This window comes from Mytilus galloprovincialis, chromosome 5 (genome assembly GCF_965363235.1).
Source record: "Mytilus galloprovincialis chromosome 5, xbMytGall1.hap1.1, whole genome shotgun sequence".
In the NCBI taxonomy this organism is placed as follows: domain Eukaryota; kingdom Metazoa; phylum Mollusca; class Bivalvia; order Mytilida; family Mytilidae; genus Mytilus; species Mytilus galloprovincialis.
The window spans coordinates 10,264,881-10,285,507 of record NC_134842.1 but is presented as its reverse complement, the minus strand read 5'-3'; the positions used below and the strand labels follow the sequence as shown (position 1 = coordinate 10,285,507).

Sequence of the window (20,627 nt, the reverse complement as noted above, 5' to 3'; positions counted from 1 at the left end):
ACACGTCCTCCGAACGTAACAAATATGTTGTCAATCAAGAAATCAAGCATCTTGGTAATATCAGTTTCAGAGACTAAATCTGATGTACAGTAGTTGCCGTTTGTTTATGTAATTTATACGTGTTTCTCGTTTTTCGTTTTCGTTAGACCGTTGGTTTTCCCGTTTGAATGGATTTACACTTGTAATTTTGGGGCCCTTTATAGCTTTTTGTTCGGTGTGAGCCAAGGCTCCGTGTTGAAAGTCGGACATTGACCTATAATGGTTTACTTTATAAATTGTTATTTAGATGGATAGTTGTCTAATTGGCACTCACACCACATCTTCCTATATCTAAGCATTAGACAAAATCCGATGAGAATAACAAATATAACATATTATCAATAATCATATTTTACAGCTGAGCCGTTTACTATGAAAATGAAATAGAAGTCAAGTGAACCCTGTAAAAGAATTACATATTCTTTACAATCATTACAGACATCAATATTTTTTATATAGTTATTTTTTTTTATCTATATAAGAATTGATTATTACTGACTTATTTACATAAACCTTAACATTGAAACACAAAAGTTAATGCAAATCTTTGAATAAAGTTGTAATCAAACTTTAATGTGTATACCTGTGCCACTGTGCAGAAAAGTAAATTCACACCAAGAAAAATTGCGAATAAGACTCCATCCCCTATAGCAGACATCCAGTAGATGATGCAGTAGAATAGTACTGGTGTTATCAGGATCAAAGGGAGATCACTGGTTATTTTAGCAGCATAGTAAGCTGATAATCTGTAGGCTCCAGCTTCTCTTTCCTTTTTTATCACACCTCTTTCTGCTGGAACTAAATTGAAATATTTTACATGATATTTGAAGTCACGTGTGATTTGATGTGACGGATTCCTAAGGGTAGTACAAATAGACCCTACACAAAGTAAAAAGTAAAAACACAAAAATACTGAACTCCGAGGAAAATTCAAAAAGGAAAATCAAAAATCAAAAGGCAAAATCAAAAGTCCAAGCACATCAAACGAATGGATAAGAACTGTCATATTCCTGACTTGGTACAGGCAAAAAGACCAAAATATAAAGTTGTAGATTATTGTATTTCAAAATAGTTTGGGGGTAGGGGTAAACATTGCTGCAAGTTTTGTTTATTTGACATTGATTTTACATATATCCACATTGGTCAATCTATTTTTCAAATTAATTTAAGAAGGATGAGGTCAGAGAAAAAACTATGTGAATTCATGTTTTTTACATTGAACTTTTGATGCCGTCAGTGCTAAATATGTATGACAGTCGCATCAAATTCCATTTTATATTGACAACGATGTGAGAACACAACAAACATAATAGGTAAAATGTAACACAGAGGAGTGATCTCAGGTTCTCCAAAAGGGTTAGCAGATCCTGCCCAAAATATTGCATCCGTCGTGCTACTCATGTTATCACAAAGCCGTTTTATAGTCTAATTCGGTATGCCATATTTGTTAAAAGGGAACAGGACTGTAGTTACGACATTAGGAACGTATCGGATATCATTTGTTGAAAAAGATATTCCATAACGGTCAACAAACTCGTGATGATGTCCGTGCGGAGTAATGATTTCAACTTCACCATGTGGAACTCTTGGTTTAAAAGTGGAAATATCACATTTTGGAAGCTGAATTCATCTCTTTTGTGTCGTAAAGTGTTTTTGTCAACCAACTGTCAATGTCAATTTCAAGTTGTTAGTCAAGATACGAGGCAGACTTAACTGTATCTGCTGTAGCATTTATCTCTCTAGATAAAGACAACCGTAGTGAACGGGATGAACGTGCTACAAAGGGTTCGGTTTCAATTGAAGCAAAACCACATCACGTCCCAATGTACGCATCATATCGAGTATAGCAATTCTAATCGTAGCACGTACATCGGTTTTGAGTAAATTGCCATTCCGTCTAATCGAAGGACTGGATGGTCGCACTGAAACATTGAGTTTACTCAAAGTGCCGGTGCACTATTCCCGATCAAACTCGTAAACAGACCGTAAAAGGTTGTTTCTACGTCGACTTCTTTTTTACTCAGATTAATACGGTTGGCTTCATTTTTCAGAACGGAGTGAAAACGAGTTTGTTGTGACAGGAGCTTTATACTTACATCCTGTTACTGTGGCAATTATACAATTAAATCCCCAATAAGTAACACTAAAGAAAATCTGAAAAAAACAAAACATATACTATGTAACTAAAACATTATGTTTAGAAAATCAAGCATTGGTTATATTAGACACAATTAAAAGCAAATATTTAACACCACTAAATTCAGTGCATGCCGGTCCAAAAACAGGGCGGAGTCTGTATCGTGTAATACTTGGTTGCTGTTTGATGAATTCGTTTTTTGTTAATTGGTCTTTCAATTCTTAAATTTTAGTTTTTCTCATTTGAATTGTTTAACATTTTGTCATGTCTGGACCCTTTATATTTGAAATACAGTCTGGCTGTTGTGCTTTGCTAGTGACTGTACCGTGACATATAGTAGCTTAACTCCACGCCATTTGATCTCTTGAGGATAGTTGCGTTAATGGAAATCATATCATATCTCACTTGTTTTTGTTTATGATTTTTTCAATTAATTCTATTGTTTTACCATTTAAAGTCCTTAATATGCATAATGTTTAGTAGTTGTCATCGGCTTTGAAATGCCTGTCAGTAACTACGATTCTCTCAGATCTGCACTGTTTCTGTTGTGTAAATGTAAAAATACCTTGCCACATTCTATGTGTGCCTCTCTCAAATAAGGAAACAGTAGTATACCGCTGTTCAAGAGTCATAAATCGATTGAGAGAAAACAAATCCGTGTAACAAACTAAAGCTGAAGTAAACACATTATCTATAATAGGACAACAACGAAATACCAGAAACACTGAAGTGCAACAAAAAAAAACGACAATGCAACAAACACAGAAACGAACTATAAGATAACAACTGCCATTTTCCTGACTTGGTACAGGACATTTTTAAAAAATGGTGGGGTGAACCTGGTTTTGCGGCTAGCCAAACCTCGCGCTTTAATGGCAATGAAAAATATCACACTAAAATGACAACATTAGATGACAGGATTACAGTACAAAATAATGTAAGAACCTTCAGGACAGTGAAATACACAAAAAAAACATTACAATAGGACATTTCGACATGCTAATAGTTATCAAAGGTACCAGGCTTATAATTTATTACACCATACGTGCGTTTCATCTACATAAGATCCACAAGTGACGCTCATACCAAAATAGCAAAGGAAGCCAAACAAGTACAAAGTTGAAGAGCATTGATAACCAAACATTCTGAAAAGCTCCACAAATACGGCATTGTTGAAGGCCTTATGGTTAACTGTAGGTATCAACTTATGTGTCATTTGTTCCCTTGTAGACAGTTGTGTTATTGGCAAAATACTACATCTTCTAATTTTTCTATTCAATATTAATAAGACACTGTACTAATATATGATACTTGGTTAGTCCAACTTATTAACTCCTTTTTAAACAAAGTATCAGAAAATGTCTGTTTAAAAGACGTCAACACGAATGAGAAAAAAAAAAATAAGAAGTTATTGTTCCCATTTTATGAAGTAACTGTGACTTGGATCGAGAGATATTTCATTGGCACTCATACCACATCTTGCTATATCTCTTAAAAAGACGTCAACGAGAATGAGAAGAAGACCAATAACTTACTGTTCCCATTTTATCACGTAATGTTCTGTAAGAATAGTCCGTCTGGAAGTAAAGTATGCCAGCAAGCGTTGCTAAGAGTAAAGACTGTATCACTTCATATTTGTGTAGGATTTGACCCTTCGATTGTCTGAATTGTCTCCATGTTAACATACGATACTGCATCCAAAACGAGGTTGGCCATGTATGATGGGAATGCACGGATGTATCCTCTGTATCCATGCCAACAGCACAAATGTTATCGAACGAAACAGCCGAGCCTGTAAAAAATTATTGATCATTAAATTTTGCAACTAAGATTTAATTCAAGTTTTTTCAACTATTAGGCTTATATAATAATTTTTGAACAAATATAGGAAAATCCATACGCTACTATAGTCGCCGTCAGCTGAAATTCGTAACGATAATCGGTAAAAATAATCAACCACCTTTACTCGTGATATAGTTTTTCACATTCCATTCATAAATCGCCAAAAAGAAAACAACTACTGACCTACCTTTTAAGTGATTGCACTGTGATAATCATGACCTTCACATTTTCCAAGACGATTTTGAATGGTGGAATCCGCCATTGTTTTTATCGGAAGTGTTTCCGTGGATCCTCATAGAAACGAAGATGAAGGAATTACAAAGGAAAACATTCTGGAAAATGTGAGATCAGGATTATTTCGTAACAGTGCAATCACTTAAAAGGTAGGTCAGTAGTGGTTTTTCTTTTGACAATTCATGAATAGAATGTGAAAAACTATATCACGAGTGAAAGTGGTTGATAGTTTAGATTATTTTTTACTGATAACCGCTACGAATTTCAGCTGACAGCGACTAAAGTACATCAATCAACTAAAAATACCAAAACCTGTGTATATCTTATCAAACAAATTTGAATGTGTTGTTGAATATCCTAAATTCATACATATGACTATATATGCAAAGGTGATAAAATCTAGTGCTCATGTATTTAATATATGTGCGGTCGGAACAGATTTGTTACAGGGACCATATTGGTATGGGTTCTGCGGAACCCCGTGTCTCGCCTGGGATTGTTGTTGTCATTGTTAAAGTGTGATGATTATTTGTCTCTTCCACGTAATTTAAAAGATTTGGACATCGGTAAACTTCTGTCACATTAATTTAACTTTAACATACCATTTGTCCTTAATTCAGCTATTGAAATATCAGCATCAGATGTATTTGTATAGCTGTGATTGTAGTGGCCATTCTGACCGTTTGGAAGAGGACTCTGCCCACATATTATTTCAAACTTTCTGAAACATAATTCACAGTTTATATGCCCAAAAAGTTAAGATTGACTTTAAGATATTTTCTGGAGAGCCGTGGTGAAGTAGTTAGTGCATCGGACTACTAACAGAAAGGTTCCTGGTTCGATCCCCGCTCCGGGAAGTAATTTCAGGGACTGAATTTTCGACTCTCCCTTGACACCATTTGCGAGTGTGATCTTGAGAAACAATGATAGTTCTTCGGAAGTTGATGATAAGTGGATGACTCGTGGTAAGAAAGAGCCATTATATCTCTTGCAAGTAGAAGGCACCCTTATAGATTTCGAAAAAGAGCAGACTAGAGGCGCTACAAAATGTACAATGCAACACTTGGACCCGCAAAGTGGAAAGGGATTGATATAACTTGCATTAACTTGTTTCCCAATCCACTTTAAATAAATATGTTTAAACTATGATATTTTCTTAGATTATAAGTATTTATATTTAGTTTTTCTGCAAGGTATTTGCTTTAACTTCTTGGGTTTTTTTCCCATGTCGAAATGATAACTTACTTTCTATCATTTTATTTAAGTGTTTCCATTATAAACCAGTCTCAAAGTACTATTTCCTATTTTCGGATCATTATTTGCTCGATGCAATATTCCAATAACATTACAACGATTTCTCCCTATTTTTACAGATAACCATTGGTTAATCACAATCTGATTGGATTCACTGATCTCGATCAATAAAAGCTGTATATAAAGTTATAGTATTGCATATCTCTTATCTCTTATCACCATCTCTTCACAGTTCAAATATTTTTTTATATATATATTTAATGTATTGTTTGTATGCATGCTTTGTAAATATTCTATTGTTATAAATTGTTATGGCAGAAGACTATATAAGTTTGATTAACTTGTGTCTCATCCCTTTTGCACATTTAAGCAAATAAAATATGTTTAAACTAAGTACTGCATAGTATTTGCACTTGGAGTTGAGTCGTTATTCTACCTTTTTTTCAAAACAATAACACACATGACTTTTTAAGCCTTATGCTTCTATATCTCTTCAACCCGTACTTAAACCCTACTTTTCACGTTCTTTCTTAAGAATTAACAATCTTCGTGATTACCAGAACAAAATAATCACTTACTTATTCCTGTCGGCTTCCTCTAGTATTTTCTTGCTAGTCTCATTATCTCTACTCAACAAAGCAACTAAAATAAAATGAACATCGATGTAAAACAGTTACATACTTTTTCGAAGCAATTACAAACTACTAAACATCCGGCGACAACTTTATTTACGTACTCAAAATTGCTGTCTCGATCCAAAAAAAAACTTTTTATTGATGTTTGTACGCAATATCTGATGTTTTTAAAAGAAAAATGCAATATAATTGTTGTACAACAATAGAAAGACAAAAAAGAAAATCTGTTTTCTATGTGTTTTTCAATGTGTGTTGGTTTACTCTAAGTATACACCATAATACAGATAAAAATAATACTATTAATATGTAATAATTTGGCATGCTTTTTTCTATATTCTACATGCCAATTGTTGATATAGTTGTATACTTACGCAGAAAATCAGCTGGGTTAAAATGTATTGCACATGTCATTCCAATTCTCTCAAAGTAATTTAATGCGTCTGACGCTATTCCGAAATAAGCTACCTAAAAGATCACAAGTAAACATAATCACAAAAGCCATACCCACAAAAAAAGCATCGCCGCTATATAGCCTTTGTGTGCTGGTGCGGTGTAAAGCAATCAACAATCAGTCAATACCAAGCGTTTCCGGAATTTGACTCCAAAATTAAAATTTCATATATTACATACTCTTCGAGATTAATAGCTACTGAACAGATTTTGCACTGACGAATTGATAGTTTACCAGTAGCGGTACTCATCCAGTTGTGGTAAAATTAGACAATAATTGAGCACAGGGTAAGTGTTTTGACATTACCCTCAGTATATACACTCGAGGGATATAGTTCGAGAAGCTAAATACGAAGAAAAACTTTAAAAAAGATAACATGGATTGAAAATGTCGGTACACACCAATTTAAATAGTTCAAGTTCAAATATGTCAACGAATGTTTGGCCAGAAGTTCCACCACAAATGATAAAATTGACGAGAAAGTCCAACAAAATTTAGAAATCAGATAGCCGACAACATATTTTTTCACAGAGATTTAGATCTAAGATACTTTAAAGTGTGGTGTACAAACATGAGGTAAATATTTTAATGATACTAAAACAAACGAATGGTACAGGTTACGGAAGCTGGGTTGTTTACTTAACGAATTGTACAGGTTACGGAAGCTGGGTTGTTTACTTAACGAATGGTACAGATTTCGGAAGCTGGGTTATTTACTTTTTTTTCATTATTTATCTGATCAATTATATTACTGACCTTTGTCGTTCGCACAATGGTCTCTATAATTTGGAAACAAATACACATTTTTGTGAAGCATTTCTCCACAATCTGTATTACATCGATAAAGAGATCCCCTTCTTAGTTTTGTGACAATGCAACAATGCATCGATATTTACACCCATATGAAATTGACCATAATATTTACTTTCGTACAAATTTTTTGAATTACAATCAAAACTTACTTTACCGTCCATCAACAGCAGCAGCTTAGAAAACAAGTGATAAACTTGACTGGATGGTTGATGGATTGTGGCTATAATGGTTTTGTTGAAATGAGTGGCATAGTCCTTAAGTTGAGTCATAAGATTATGTGCTGTAGTAGAGTCCAGTCCGGATGTAGGCTCCTATAAATTAACAAATAGTTGTAAGAAAGAACTTCAAATGGTTCAAAGGATCACATCATTGATTTATAATCTGGTCTGATTCATGAAATGTATTGAAGATTTTTCGCCATTGGTGTAGAAACTGGATAGATGCATGAAATGTATTAAAGGATCACTTGTATGTACAAATGCATAAACTGGGCGATCCAAGTGTGAACGATTACATCATGAATATGTAAACGGTAGATTCAATCACTTTTGGTCTGTCATGTTTGTCTTTCATTTGTTGATTTAGACATAACTCAAGTAGCTGGCTCTCTATTATGACTTGCTTTACATTTCGTTGTGCCATGGACTTTTATAAATTTCGACAAGGTATTTCCATTGTTGATGACTCAAAGTGGTTAACAATCTCCTTTGTATTTGGTCTGTGGTAGATAATGGTCTCATTGGTAGTCTTATCATTATTTATGTTTAAAGTATTTTATTATAAGATTAACCATCGAATTCCTGTCTCAATATCTCTAGCAAATGGAGTTGTATTATGGCGACTTAAAGGGGCTATCTAGTTTCTTACATCAATCAACATAATATCAGGGTCTGTAAGGAATTCACATGCTATATTGGCTCTTTTCTTTTCACCACCGGACAATCCACGGACAAAAAAGTCACCAATAACTATAATGATATGCATTGTATATAATAATTGATATGATTAAGTAAAGTTATATTAGTATTTATGCTGTATTATCTACGCTGAGTGTTGACAGTATGAAACAAAATAGTAAAAAATCATCAATCTCAATTAAATAACTCTCTGGTGAATCTGCAAGTGGCCTGCTACTGCAAGACCACCTGTGTATGCTCATGTCCAACATGTCACCAGTTTCCAGTGATATCAAAACGTACCGCTCTTTATCCTGTCTGACATAATTTGCAGAATTTGAAATGCATTCATTGTTATTTTGTGCATAAAAAAAGGACATGAAATAATTGCAACTATTGGTTAAACAAATAAAACGCAACCGATTAATGATAGTGCACGATACAATACGAGACTGGATCGTAACCCTTGGCTAGCGAAGATACAGTTGTTCGGACATTTAAAAGGCAAATAGTTCTTTTAAGCTAATTTCTCAAACTTTATGGTTTTGTTATAAAGAGGACTTTGGTGGTCAAATCTGTGAATGATCCCACATAAAAAAATGATAATATTCTAAATTTATTTTAAAAAAAAATGTGTTATTCCTTTTGACCTTCACTCTTTCATAACGCGGATTTAGATATCATTAAAAGTACATGTCAAGTGATCTACAAATGAACCCATAGATCGTGTGGCATTGTAAATGGCATGCCAACCATTTCAATATTAGTTTTCAATATTCACCTGTGTGAAGACATTTCTTCAGATCCAAAGCCTTTACTATGTCATCTATCCGGGTTTGTTTGTCCTTCACCGACACTGATTCAGCAATACGAATCATTGCAGTAAACTAACAAAAGTAATGATATTGATAAGTTAAATATTATATATAAAACAAGAATGTGTCCATAGTACACGAATGCCCCATCCGCACTATCATTTTCTATGTTCAGTGGACCGTGAAAATGCGGGAAATCTCTAATTAGTCATTAAAACTAGAGGCTCTCAAGAGCCTGTGTTGCTCACCTGTTACTGTATTTACTGATGTCGGCCATCTTGGTTGGTAGGCGGGGTCATTAGACACTTTTTTTAAAATAAATACCCTAGTAGTGATTGTGGCCAAGTTTGGTTAAATTTGGCCCATAGTTTTAGAAAAGAAGACTTTTGTACAAGTTACAAAAATGACAAAAAATTGTTCAATATTGACTACAAAGGGCAATAACTCCTTAAGGGGTCCTCTGACAATTTTGGTCATTTGACTTGTTTGTAGATCTTACTTTGCTAAACATTATTGCTGCTTACAGTTTATCTCTATCTATAATAGTATTCAAGATAATAACCAAAAACTGCAAAATTTCCTTGAAATTACCAATTTTAGGGCAGCAACCCAATAACAGGTTGTCAGATTCATCTGAAAATTTGTTAGGGGATAGATCTTATTCTGATGGACGTTAAAATCTTGAAAGATTTGCCCTAAATGTCTTAGTTTCAAAGATATAAAGCAAAAACTGCATTTTACCACTATGTTCTAATTTTAGCCATGTCGGCCATTTTGTTTGGTAGGCGGGGTCATCGGACACATTTTTTAAATTTTATACCAATATGATGAATGTTGCCAAGTTTGGTTAAATTTGGCACAGTAGTTTCAGAGAAGAAGATTTTTGTACAAGTTACAAAAAATGACGAAAAGTTGTTCAATATTGACTATAAAGGGCAATAACTCCTTAAGGGGTCCTCTGACAATTTTGGTCATGTTTGACTTATTTGTAGATCTTACTTTGTTGAACATTATTGCTGTTTACAGTTTATCTCTATATATAATAGTATTCAAGATAATAACCAAAAACTGCAAAATTTCCTTAAAATTACCAATTCAGGGGCAGCAACCTAACAACAGGTTATCCGATTCGTCTGAAAATTTCAGGGCAGATTTGCTCTAAATGCTTTGGTTTTAAAGATATAAGCCAAAATATACATTTAACTCCTGTCGTCTATTTTTAGTCATGGCGGCCATCTTGGTTTGATGGCCAGATCATGGGACACATTCTTTAAACTAGATACCCCAAGGATGATTGTGGCCAAGTTTGGTTAAATTTGGCCAAGAAGTTTCAGAGGAGAAGATTTTTGTAAAAGTTTACGGACGACGGACGACGGACGCCAAATGATGAGAAAAGCTCACTTGACCTTTCAGGTCAGGTGAGCTAACTAGAAAGATCATATCATAAGGAACATTTGTACTATCATGAAGCGGGACAGACGAACGAACGAACGAACGAAAGAAAATCAGTGTATTTTCGTTTATGTTCTTCTTGTTTTGTGTGTGGTATTGTAAAGTTTTCTGTAATTATTGTTGCTTAATGTTCTTTTCTGTATCTTTGAGTATTCAACCGATCGATATTGACGAGAAATCGATTTCGGTCTTTCATTATACATTTGTTTACATGTTTAATGGTATATTTGTTTTGCTTATTATTGAGTTTTTTTTGGTGACATAAAGTATGTTTTAAATCATCGTTCCTTGGGAACTTGTGAAACAAATAGTAGTCTCATAAGCAATCATTATTCTCCTCCCTTTTATATTAACCAAACAGCCTTTTTTTTTTTTTTTTTTCTTTATCTGAGGGAGCATTCCATAAACAATAGTCGTGTGTGTGTCGGTTTGTTGTTGAAAAAAAAACAAATCAGAGTACGAAAAGCGCTTACTACATGTAGTTACCAGAAAACAATTAAGATTGCAGACGAACATTACAAGCAACCACAGGTGAACTCTGGTCGTTTCTTTTCAGCATTTTTTTCTTATATTAGAAAATAACAAGCGCTTTTCTGGATATCCCTTGATCAGTGAAGTTTCCAGTGGTTTATATAATAGTTTTTACTTACATATAATGTTTCATACAGAGTTAAACTAGGCATGAACACATCGTCTTGCAACACGTAGCCAAGTCGACGTCTAAGATGTTTATTGAAATATTGTCCATTCATAGTTATTTCCCCTGACGTTGACTGAACTCTTCCAGCTATTGTGTTCAGAAGCGTTGTTTTACCAGAACCTAAATAAAAATATCTAATTTAAATTCTTCCTTATTACTTTTTTACAATACCTGTCACATACAGCCCGTAACAGAGAAGTGATCGAATTGATGTTTCTTTACAGTCAAAATTAGCTACGTTATCGACAAACTTAATTGAGTAGTGACCGAACTATTGGTACTTTAACGTTAAAAAGATTGACAATGCTGACAAGGTCAGAACAGAAAAAAAAAAGATTTATGGAAGGACGTCTTGATACTATTTTTTTCCTTTACAATTTTACCCAATACTAAAAGAAATATACTGGTAAACAATTAAAAAGGTGTTTGATAGGAATGAAGTCCTTTATTTTTTTCGGACTAAAAATCATTTCAAATCAGAGTAAACATATTAAAACTTCCTTATATCCAGTCGAATTTGTCTATAGGTTACACAAAGCTGGTTCTTAAAACGCTTGTATCAGGAAAAACATTTTTCTTTGACTTTTAAAACATGTAGGGGAAACGGATTTCCTAACCATTAACATATAATATTCCGTATTTCTGATTTTTTGTTCGATTGATCGTAAATTATACGACTTCTTTTATGACTACGTGAACTTGGGCCATTTATTTTTGCTGGTCTTTAGGAAGACAATTTACAATTGTGCAGTGAACGGAGGCACTTATACATAACCTTAGAATTCTGTTTGGAAACAAAAATAAATCCCCAGGCCAATATATAAATATACATACCGGCCCACATCCACTTGTATATTTGTCCATCTGATGAGTTAAGCCATTTTCAATTGATTTTTAAAGGCAGTGCTTTAAGGCCTGACTTTCAAGTCATGAGGTTCATCTTTCCTTACGCAAATCTTTGCTGGGGGTCATTTTGCAAGAAATAGATCCGGAAATGTTTAAATTTCTCCTCTACTTTTTGTGGCATGAAATGGTTTTTGTTCCCTTCATTTACATTGGGAAATAAAGAAACGATCAGTGTGTATTGTTCGTTTTAAAAATCTGTTTATTAATGTGTCTTTTGCATTATAAGCAGTCAATCTGATTACAAACTATCATTATTTGAATTCCGTGTGGAAAGAGGTCCGTTCAATTTCGTGTACTATTCGCGATCTAAAGATATTTAGATATCATTTCACTCGTTAATATAACATGATATTACAATTAAAAGTCGACTGACCGTGAATTATGTTGCATAATATACAATTTAAAGTATTTTTGTACGTGAAGCCGTATGACGTTATAGTTATTTCGGTCTCAGTTATGTAAAGTATGAAATTATCGTTCCTGAATAGGGTTCCACTAATTAAAGACAAGAAGCGTCAAAAAGTGATAAGAAGCGACAATAAAATTAATATAGCGATAAGAAGCGACAATACAATTAGTTTAGTGAGAAGAAGCGTCAAGAAGACTATGTAGCGACTATACATAAATAAAGAAATGTCATTGCAACAACTTATTCCCAATAGATATTAAAAAAAAAACAAACATGCATTATTTTTTATTATAGGGGCGGTTATAAAACATTTTTTATATATCAGTACATTGATAAATAAAAATATGCTTTTATTACAAAGAAAGGGATTGTCTAGTTTTTATTAGATATAAATAAAAATATGTTTTATGCACACGCGTAAAATTGGCCATCAAAACGAAAAATTTCCAATTTCTTTTTAAAGAATATATTGAATCAAAACCATGCAATATCATTTCCTTCTAACAGTGAAATTCTTCTTTTTCATAGGTACATATTTGATAGGTGTAGCGTCACCCTATCACATCAAATGAGAATAGCCTCGTGAGAGAATTACGATTCGCTTGTCCCTTGTTAGAACCTTCTTGTCGCTGTTTGTCTCTAAAAATTTTATTGTCTCTTATTAGTGAGACAGTCAGTTCCGTCCTTAACTTCCGTTTTTGCACTGCAAAACAACCACACAATTAACGATGCCTAGTCCTTGTTGGTGTTTACCTGCGTGTCATTTAAGAGGAGGACATGCATTTCTAAATGACTTAATAAGAAGGAAAAGTTGGATCAACGCCATGGCTCAAACGTAGATTGTCACGTGCGATGCAATCGTAGAGCCCATACCAATCAGCTGTTGTTTGCAAGGCACATTTTACTGAAAACGACTACGTTCAGGAAACTATTCATGGTAAAACTTTATTTTCTTTAAGAAATATATACTGTTATTTATATAATCGCCATGCAAGTAAACCAAAGTATGTTTGCAACCGCAATTATCGTTTTAGAATAAAAAGGGGGGGTGAATTCAAGACGTGGGATTACGATTCAATATCATCTGTTTGACATTATTTGGTTAATACTACAATTGTATGGGTTTTCTACAAGAGATATATTATACTGATAATTATTTTAGCAGTAATTTTGTTAATTTAAGTTGTAATGACAAGAATTCATGAGCTATGCCTCGGGCTTTCTTGAAAAATGACAATGTAAACAGGAACAAAACATTGACATGAATGATGCTCTCCACCTATGTTAAAGTTATTTAGGTATGTGTGTTGCACACGTCTTTCACAAGTTTCAAAAAAGCGAATGTTTTAAAACTTTTTTCAGGGCACAAACCCACTTTAAAGAGACTTGTCTACTGCCATTCCCATCCTATTTTCTTGCACCATTTGTAAGCAAGAGACTGAATGGTTTGCAAAATTAAAAATCAGGACGGTGTCCCGTTAAACCAAAAGAACTAAACTGGATGAATATTGTAGGAGAAATCTAGAGGAAAGTTTTAATTTGTGAAATTGGGTTTCCTGAACAGACATTCATCCTGCAGGAAAAATTTATAACTGTCCACCACTAACTGACGAGCTAATGTTGAGCTTCACAGATGGAATTACTCAAACACCATCAATGCCTATGTTTTCAGCACAGATTTCACAAATCATGACACAGCTGTGCATTTTTTATACCTGTTAAGAGTCGAAAACCAAATTTTATTTTTATATAACTTAGAACTTGTATTTTGCCAAAGGATGCATGAATGAAAGTAGTGAAATTCATTTTGCTTTGATATATGGATTTGAATTACAATTGTTCATGTTATTGTAATGCATATAAAAATAAGGAGATGTGGCACAATGTAAATATATGATATATATTCTGTGAGTTTATCAAACTAAAGGGAATAAGAAATGGGTATAAGCAATAACAGGTACTACTGTACAATCTCCAACAATGAGAAAAACTCATACTGTAAAGAGAATTTCATATTTACAAGTTAGTTTTGTTTTTGCATTGAATAATTTTCTTCTATTGTCTTAAAAGCAAATATGGGAAGTGGTTAAAATGCTAATGAGACAGCTATTATGGCCACCAGATGTCATTGTTACCTTGATTAAAAACTCCTTTTTAGCTCAGCTGACCTGACTCGTCACTTGGTTTCATTGTCCATAAACTTTTACAAAAAATCTTCTTTGAAACTACTGTGCCAAATTTAACCAAACTTAGCCAAAATCATCATTGCGGTATCTAATTTAAACAAGAGTGCACACGCTGAAATGTCTCGCCTTCTATACTAATCATTGATATTATGTTGATAGTCCTAAGTATAAAGCTTGATTACAACTGTCACATAAACTTAACATTAACCAAGATAATTAAACAAAGACCAATGAACCTTGAAAATAAGGTCAAGGTCAGATGAACCATGCCAGGCAGACATGTACAGCTAACAATGCTTCTATACAACATATATAGTTGACACATTACTTATAGTTTAAGAAAAATAGACCAAAACACAAAAACTTAACACTGTGCAATGAACTGTGAAAATGAGGTCACGGTCAAGTAAAACCTGCGCAACTGACATAAAGATCATAAAATATTTCCATACACCAAATATAGTTGACCTATGGCATGTAGTATTAGATAAAAAGACCAAAACTCAAAAACTTAACTTTTGACCACTGAACCATGAAAATGAGGTCAAGGTCACATGACATCTGCCCGCCAGACATGTACACTTTACAATCATTCCATACAACAAATATAGTAGACCTATTGCATATAGTATGAGAAAAACAGACCAAAACATAAAAATTTAACTATAACCACTGAACCATGAAAATGAGGTCAAGGTCAGATGACACCTGCCAGTTGGACATGTACACCTTACAGTCCTTCCATACACCGAATATACTAGCCCTATTGCTTATAGTATCTGAGATATGGACTTGACCACCAAAACTTAACCTTGTTCACTGATCCATGAAATGAGGTCGAGGTCAAGTGAAAACTGTCTGACAGACATGAGGACCTTGCAAGGTACGCACATATCAAATATAGTTATCCTATTACTTATAATTAGAGAGAATTCAACATTACAAAAAATTTGAACTTTTTTTTCAAGTGGTCACTGAACCATGAAAATGAGGTCAAGGACATTGGACATGTGACTGACGGAAACTTCGTAACATGAAGCATCTATAAACAAAGTATGAAGCATCCAGGTCTTCCACCTTCTAAAATATAAAGCTTTTAAGAAATGAGCTAACGCCGCCGCCGTAGCCGCCGCCGCCGCCGGATCACTATCCCTATGTCGAGCTTTCTGCAACAAAAGTTGCAGGCTCGACAAAAATGTGTGGTTTGACCCGGTCAACCAACCGAGATGGCCACCATGGCTAAAATAGAACATACGGGTAAAATGTAGATTTTGGCTTATAACTCTGAAACCAAAGCATTCAGAGCAAATCTGACAAAGGGTGAAATTGTCTCTTCAGTGAAGATCTATCTGCCCAGGAATTTTCAGACAAATCTGACAACCCGTTGATGGATTGCTGCCCCCGAATTAGTAATTTGAAGGAAATTTTGCAGAGTTTGGTTATTATCTTAAATATTATTATAGATAGAGATAAACTGTAAACAGCAATAATGTTCTGCAAAGTAAGATCTATAAATACATTGTAAGTCAACATGACCAAAATTGTAAGTTGACCCCTTAAAGAGTTATTGCCCTTTATAGTAAATTTTTAACAATTTTCATAAATTTTTGTATTTTTTGTTAATTTTTAAAAAATGTTTTCAATTGTAAATACTGGGCCATGTTTATTATAGATAGAGATAATTGTAGCTCCAAAAATGTTCAGTAAAGAAAGATCTACATACACATTCCCATCACCAAAAACACAATTTTGTCATTTTATATTTGTCCATTGTTTAATATGCACATAGACCGTCCAAGGTGAGTGACACAGGCTCTTGAGAGTCTATAGGTCATTAATACCTGTAGATTACTTTATCATGTTTATACTGAAAAATAATTTTGCTTGGAGGGAGAAGTTAAAAAAAGTTCTGTCTTCAAAAGAGTTGATATGTTACTATGTACATTTACCATTATGTTACTTGATGTTCTAGCAATACACACAGTACGGAGACTAGTCAATCTTTGTGAATTATTTTTCATAGGATAGGAGTAATTGAATATGTGTATATAATCAATAATTAAAAATAGTTTTGATTTACATTAAAAAAGAAAAGTTCTTATGTCTTAAAAATGCATTTCATGGCGAGGTACAAAAAATATACTGTAAACAGTAGACTATAGATATAGGTGAACTAGGTACAAGAGAACTCTAAATCTTAAACACTACAAACCACCTCTGTTCTATGGAAGATAATGATATGACTGGACTAGAAATACACACAACCTGTATTTAACTGCCTTTACAGTGCTTTCGCGCTTTGATTATAGTTCGTTCTTATGTTGTACTGTAATACCACTGTCCCAGGTTAGGGGTAGGGTTGGGATCCCGCTAACATGTTTAACCCCACCACATTATTTATGTATGTGCCTGTCCCAAGTCAGGAGCCTGTAATTCAGTGGTTGTCGTTTGTTTATGTGTTACATATTTGTTTTTCGTTCTTTTTTTACATAAATAAGGCCGTTAGTTTTCTCGTTTGAATTGTTTTACATTGTCTTATCGGGGCCTTTTGTAGCTGACTATGCGGTATGGGTTTTGCACATTGTTGAAGGCCGTACGGTGACCTATAGTTGTTAATGTCTGTGTCATTTTGGTCTTTTGTGGATAGTTGTCTCATTGGCAATAATACCACATCTTCTTTTTTATATAATGTATGAATATTATATGTCGTGTACATGATTGGATTTTGTAGATATAACTACCGCACAGAAAAAGTATCATGGATTTCGAGGCTTTCATATTCAAGGTTTTGAATTATACCCTTGTTAAAAACCTGTGGAGACCTCTACAGTTCCTTAAAACATCAATTATTTTTTTTGTAAATTGAGTGCCGTCTCCGTGAACATGCTAACACTTAAGTCATATCTTTTCATTTTCATATTTTTTCCCCTGTTTGTCTCTGTTGTCTTGATTGTTGGAACGATTAGTGGTATCTAACAATATTTATGAAAACTTTCTGATAATTATGAATATTTCTTCTCTGTCAGATATGGATCATTACCAATGATAAAATGAAATGCCGTACATCGCATCTTATAGAGGTTTAAATTTCAAATATTCGTCAATAACTTAAGATATAGAGCAATTATGTCTTCAACATTTCAAATGTTAAAGGGTACATTTGTATTTTTTACTTCGATGTGAAGGAAATTTATTTCAGTTTTTTTTTTTGTGACAAAGTACAAGCATGTCGGTATTGCGACAATGTATGATTGACATAATCCAGGGGACATAATAAACAGATAGGTATGAACAAGGAAAGATATGGGGTATTCTGTATCAGACGAAAGAAAAACTATTACAGTGTTGAATCCCATTAATATTCACAGTGCAGTATATAATATCTACATTGAGCAATCCTTTACCATTAAAATGAAAATGCCAATGACAGAGGTTGATTATAAAAAATGTTTTACTGTGTTAAAAAAACTTCGACTTAAACAATGAAAACTTACACGTTGGACATGAAATATTTTGTCGATGAAGAAAACTAAATTATGTCACTTCTGAAATAAGTTTGTCGATAACGTAACTTATTCTGACGGTAAAGAAACGCGAATTCGATCACTACTCTGTTACGGGCTGTATCTTTTTTTTTTGTAATAATTATGTATTTACAGTAATAAACACATGTACATACAAACATTTGTAATACATGCCACTGATGTATAATGTCTGCATATTAATCGCCAAGATTTTGTTAATAACCTGATTGAGACTTTTCGAAATATGGTATCAAATAGAGTTTCATGGTTCAAAATGGTATATATGTATTGTATAAATATCAGAAGATATGGTATGAGTGCCAATGAGACAACTATCCATGGCCATCCAAGTGACAATTTATAAAAGTAAACCATTATACACATGTAGGTCAAAGTACGGTCTTCAACACGGAGTCTTCGTTCATGTCGAAAAGCAAGCTATGAAGGGTTAAAAAATTACTAGTTATGCATGATTGATTACACCATATTTTACCTGTAGGGCCCATGATGGCAAGAAGGTCTCCACTCTGTGCCCCTGTGTTAACTCCATATAGAATGTGCTTTGTCTTCACAGAAACAACCAGGTTCCGAACGACTAGCTGTGAAGTGGAGGCTTTCGTCTTCATTTCTCTAACCATCAAATAGCAAAGTGGAACGTATAATAAAGCCACTTTTTGTTTCCTTGAAATCTATAATCAGAATGTGTTATGTATCGATCTTCATTTTACCATTTAATTTTATCTGCAGTAAACGCAAACCTGGCCAAAACTGTCTTATTTTTTTATATATTTTTACATATATCATACATCAAAAATAAGATTTAGGGTAGTCCAAATAATTATGACGTCTTGAAAGGCTTTTTTTTTAAATTGTGTGACGCCTTCACTGAAAAAATTGAAAATGACCAAGATGTCATAATTATTTATATTGTGACTAAGTTGAAAGAAATGTCACGTGCCAGAAATAATTTGCATCAATGTTATATATCAAAAAAAGTTTTAACTTTAATTTTGTACCAAACCAGTACAAATTATAAAGCACACATTTTGATCAAAGGTTACATTCTTGTGTAATGTACCACACTGAAATTTTAGGGTAAACGCACTTGGTTTAAACGTGACGTGACCACGGGCACTTGAAGATCCACTGTCAACGTACATATTGACGTACTTTCAACGTATATTTACCACCGGGTGTTAAACAAACTACAATCACGCTCTTAATGTAAATCAGATATCCGAAGAATCAAGGTATTGAGAGAAAAACGTGTTTTGTTAACTTGTACATATTAAGTTATCTATTCATGTACTTCATACCCGTAGCCAGAGGGTTCGGGGGGTTCGGACGAACCCCCCCCCCCCCCCCCCCTTGAAATCAAATAAGCACTGTTAAAGTCAACGTTTTGTTCAAATTGTGACTGTTAAAGTCGAGTTCATGAGTCCAACGAACCTCCCCTTGGAAATTCCTGGCTACGGGCCTGTACTTTTGGGGTAAATAAAAGAAGCCTTTTCAGTGCCTTTTTTATGAAACTGTTACAGCGAATTAAATATTAAATAGTTTTATAAGTTAACAAATCATACAATCTTGCATCCACAAGTATACAGATTCATTATTATATATATTTTTGTTATATATATTTGAAAATTGTAAGTATTACTACTTACGGAAAAAAAGCAACTATAGTTCCTAGTTAGAAAATATTTTTGTATGATGACTTTTTTGTACTCAGGAAATGATGCTATTAAACACATGTCGGCCTATGAAACACTGACCTACATGTACTTTTGAGTATGATATATGTTGTTTTGTTTTTTTGTTATAAGGATGCACATGGTATTGAAATCTAAATTAAACACTGTGTCGACCTATATAAAATTGACCTGCAAGTTGTTTATTTGAATATGATTTGTACTTTTTGTCATGTTAGGTTATTTTTCATGTTATAAGGATACTTGTATGCATATGATATTAAAACCTTGTATATGCCTTAGATCCTGTTAACACCGAAAGTTAGTTACATTTGTTGAACATTGTTTTCACATTAAATTTTTTTCTCATCTCTTAACCGGTTTTTTTAACCATTATCTGTACATAACAAATGGGCACACGAGTTAAATAGAAGTATATACACATTTATTTTTTTTTCTAGAGAACTTGTGTGCCAAAAATATTGTTTCAGAAAAAAAAAATAACAAATTGTCGACAGACGGTCACATTTATCCATTTGTTTCCTATTGAAAAAAGAGAGCTATGACGACACACACGTGTTGATACCAAAAGGAGATCAGGGTAAAAGAGGGACAGATACCAGATGGACAGTCAAACTCATAAATC

General features: G+C 33.6%; 1 protein-coding gene across 4 annotated transcripts in view; it reads right to left on the bottom strand.

Annotated features, from left to right (window-relative positions):
• Window positions 1–20,627, bottom strand: part of LOC143075118 (uncharacterized) — a 103,026-nt gene that overhangs the window by 78,904 nt on the left and 3,495 nt on the right. The window contains exons 2-12 of one of the 4 annotated variants that reach the window (XM_076250421.1): window positions 18,787–18,982; window positions 11,219–11,388; window positions 9,083–9,188; window positions 8,273–8,373; window positions 7,555–7,716; window positions 6,513–6,606; window positions 6,085–6,148; window positions 4,855–4,973; window positions 3,712–3,968; window positions 2,136–2,193; window positions 623–837 (exon numbers count right to left, since the gene is read on the bottom strand). In XM_076250421.1, coding sequence (XP_076106536.1) covers window positions 623–837; window positions 2,136–2,193; window positions 3,712–3,968; window positions 4,855–4,973; window positions 6,085–6,148; window positions 6,513–6,606; window positions 7,555–7,716; window positions 8,273–8,373; window positions 9,083–9,188; window positions 11,219–11,388; window positions 18,787–18,931 — 1,491 coding nt within the window. In that variant the 5' untranslated portion in view covers window positions 18,932–18,982. The remainder of the gene's footprint in view (window positions 1–622; window positions 838–2,135; window positions 2,194–3,711; window positions 3,969–4,854; window positions 4,974–6,084; window positions 6,149–6,512; window positions 6,607–7,554; window positions 7,717–8,272; window positions 8,374–9,082; window positions 9,189–11,218; window positions 11,389–18,786; window positions 18,983–20,627) is intronic. The other 3 variants (XM_076250420.1, XM_076250419.1, XM_076250426.1) reach the window with 3 other exon arrangements.